The sequence below is a fragment of the Ylistrum balloti genome, unplaced genomic scaffold, assembly GCF_031769215.1.
Source record: "Ylistrum balloti isolate Yb309-2 unplaced genomic scaffold, AGI_CSIRO_Ybal_v1 Utg370754, whole genome shotgun sequence".
Lineage (NCBI taxonomy): Eukaryota > Metazoa > Mollusca > Bivalvia > Pectinida > Pectinidae > Ylistrum > Ylistrum balloti.
The window spans coordinates 638,719-641,701 of NW_026782443.1; the positions used below are offsets into that span (position 1 = coordinate 638,719).

General features: G+C 38.1%; 1 protein-coding gene across 1 annotated transcript; it reads left to right on the forward strand.

Moving 5' to 3' along the window:
* Window positions 1-576: 576 nt before the first annotated feature.
* Window positions 577-2,617, forward strand: LOC132558066 (uncharacterized). The gene has a single exon (XM_060222590.1). It carries the CDS (start codon window positions 1,180-1,182, stop codon window positions 1,855-1,857), a length of 678 nt encoding a protein of 225 aa, XP_060078573.1. The 5' UTR covers window positions 577-1,179; the 3' UTR covers window positions 1,858-2,617.
* Window positions 2,618-2,983: the final 366 nt, after the last annotated feature.

Consider the following 2,983-nt stretch of genomic DNA (forward strand, 5'->3'; position numbering starts at 1 on the left):
GTTAAGGCAGTATAAAATCACTGAGTCCGGAGAGCTAAGATAAGCGTTAAGCCAGTACAGGAGCCTTGTTTTTGTATCAATGTTTCAGTAATGTGATCCAGATTCATGTATATTTCTCCCGTTTTAACAATGACTATAGTGTTGTGTGTAGCAAAATGAGTAGTAAAAATATAATATAGATCAAAAATTAAAGTACAATAGGTATCTTTTGTAACTCATGTAACCACACGTGTCAGATTTTATTATACAATATGTGTGACATTCAAAAATACTCTCAATTCCAAATTACTGTGTTCAGGAATCAACCGAAAATCTTAAATTAGTTCCTAAGTTTTCTGCTATATTGTTTTTCGTTATCTAATTACGAAGCTGTTGTTGTTTACTGCGTAACTACAGATAACATCTTCATTCCTTAGGATATTGAGAAGCGGATTTTTGTCTTATTACGTAATAATTGCAGCTGGTGTAGATTTCCTCGACGTAATCCGCGAAAATATTGATACTAATTACAAGTTATCAAAGTAACACAAGCACATCCCAACCCAATGGTCATCTGCATCAGCTGGGGACCTGGAAACTCTCTGCCAAGTGTTCTAACGACCAGCTGTGAGTCGTCTGTAGCCATGTACACAGTCGACCTGACCAGCTGAGTTTATTTACACATGAACTGGATAAGTTATAAGTATACACCTCTGTCACACACGGTGCAGTAGTGCGGAAACTACCGCCGAAACAGAAGCCCTGTGTGCTCTTCATCATTAATGTGGGTGTGTACTTACTTCTGGCACCTCGTCAAAACACTCGTCTTTTTTTCTTCTGAATAGCATCGCCATTACAAAACGAACAAAACACAGAAGGGGCTTAGTGATTATGTGTGGAAAATATTCAAGTCAGTTGTAAAGGAATAGTTTCATATATACATCACCGGGAGGTATTTCTGAGGTATATTTAAGATATCTCAGCATAGAGCCTTATATCTTCACATGATACACAGACGATACCAGCACGTGTAAAATCCATCTAAACACTCGGCCGGTAAATGCACGTGAACAACAAACATTTCATGATATGCGCAGTTATATCTAACTTTTTGAGGCACATACAAGTCTAAAACACGAGAAGATTTATTACGAGATTTTGTGTCAATTGTTCTGTGTATCATCGCCTTCATTACGAAAAATGGCAGGGGCTGTGGAACTTCCTAGACTGACCGAGGGCTATCTTGGACCTCAGGCCAAATTCTTCCCCTACGGTCTGACTACCTTGACCCATCCGGAACCGGTCATCCATTCCGATTCCAACAGAATTGAGATTATCATCGGGACATGTGAAAAGATGCGATGCATGACGAAACTGCTCGGGGTGAATCCTAAAGGAGAGTGTAACCAGTTTGTGTTTACACAAACTGATGATGCAGGGTTCCATTTTATTATTGCAGTACCCAGAACTGGATTTTTTAAGTTACAGATATATGCCCTGCCAAATAATGAGGCTGGACCGAATATGATAAACGTTTACAATTATTTACTGAATATCCAGCAGATAGATAACTACGTGGAATCGTTTCCGAAGCAGTACCCACTCTGGAAACAGGAGGGCTGTTACCTGTACGAACCTTTCATGATCATGAAGGGCAATCGTGACCCTGTCAAGTTCCGTTACTTGATACCACGTGCTGTAAACGTGCAGATGAAGGTTGGGGAGGATTGGAATGAACTGGAGAAGGTGGACGACAGCGGTATTTATGAGGGTGTCGTTGACTTTAGTCAAGGCTATCCTGCAGGCACAAAGGTCAGACTTAATGTGAAATCGGGACGGAGTCACAAATATGACATTCTTCTGGAGTACACTATTTGAGATTTGAAATGGTTTTTGGGACGTACATTGTATAATACAGATATTTTAACTATATACATCCTTGTCAGGTTGGACGACTATCAGTGCTAATAAAAGTGCAAAAATGCACGTGCATGCTTGACGTCAAAACGGATTATGGAGTGCATAGACGATGTTGGCTTTATTACACACATTTTCTCGTGAAATAGAGCTCGGAATCTGTTCAGAAGGAATTCTGACGCCCCTGTACATAACACAGGTAGATATCCAGTCTTCCCTATCTCTGGTGCCACTACAATATATGACTTTTTCACTGTCTGTGTGTCACCTGTTTTCGGCATGACTCGCGATCTAAATTTTGTATAAAGAGCAGCTGCGTGACGAGTTATTTATCGATAAGCCTTTGGATGTCTTGGTTAAGCCTCAAAGAGTTTGCACATACATTTTCAGAATAAAAGTAATGACAATTATTAGGTTTTGAGTTTCTATCCGCTTTCCTGTATTTATGCTGAGTATTCTCGTGTCAGTATGAGTTCCATGTAGCGATTTTTTCCTTTGATTTGTATATTTATATATTTCGCTGTACCACTGGAAAGTTTTAAGTGTTAACAACCAACACACGTCGGTGAAACTGGTTGATGTTTGGATTTACGGACAGTTGGCGACACAAGTACAGCTCATAGTTTACGTGAATATTCTGTTATTGCAAATTACGTGCAGACTGGCATCACTGACACATCTGTTAATTTGTCGAATGCTTGTATAAATTATATAGATATCAGTTTGTGTTTTTTAGTTTATCGATCAATGAGTTGTTTTAAAAATATGTAAAACATGATGAATGAGTTCCATTTTGTGTCTAAGTGACATATAAACAGGTCTATTGTATTTTAATGACCTAACGACACTGGTTATATTCTGGCAAGCATTTAAGGGGAAACAATTTGTGAATAAGTTTTCAAATAAGCACTTTGTTAATATCAAGCTTCATGTATGTACAAAAGGCAGCTTAATATATACTTTTGGCATTGAATTGCAGTCATAACTAATATGAATGTCACATAAATTGTCATCAGGAGTATATCAAAATTATTCTGCAATGCTTGTATACATTTTGAATTCTGTATTTAGTTCATATGACTCTTTG

Bases quoted from the DNA above. Each gene is read 5' to 3' on its own strand.
- LOC132558066 (XM_060222590.1), top strand. From the start codon at position 1,180: ATGGCAGGGGCTGTGGAACTTCCTAGACTGACCGAGGGCTATCTTGGA.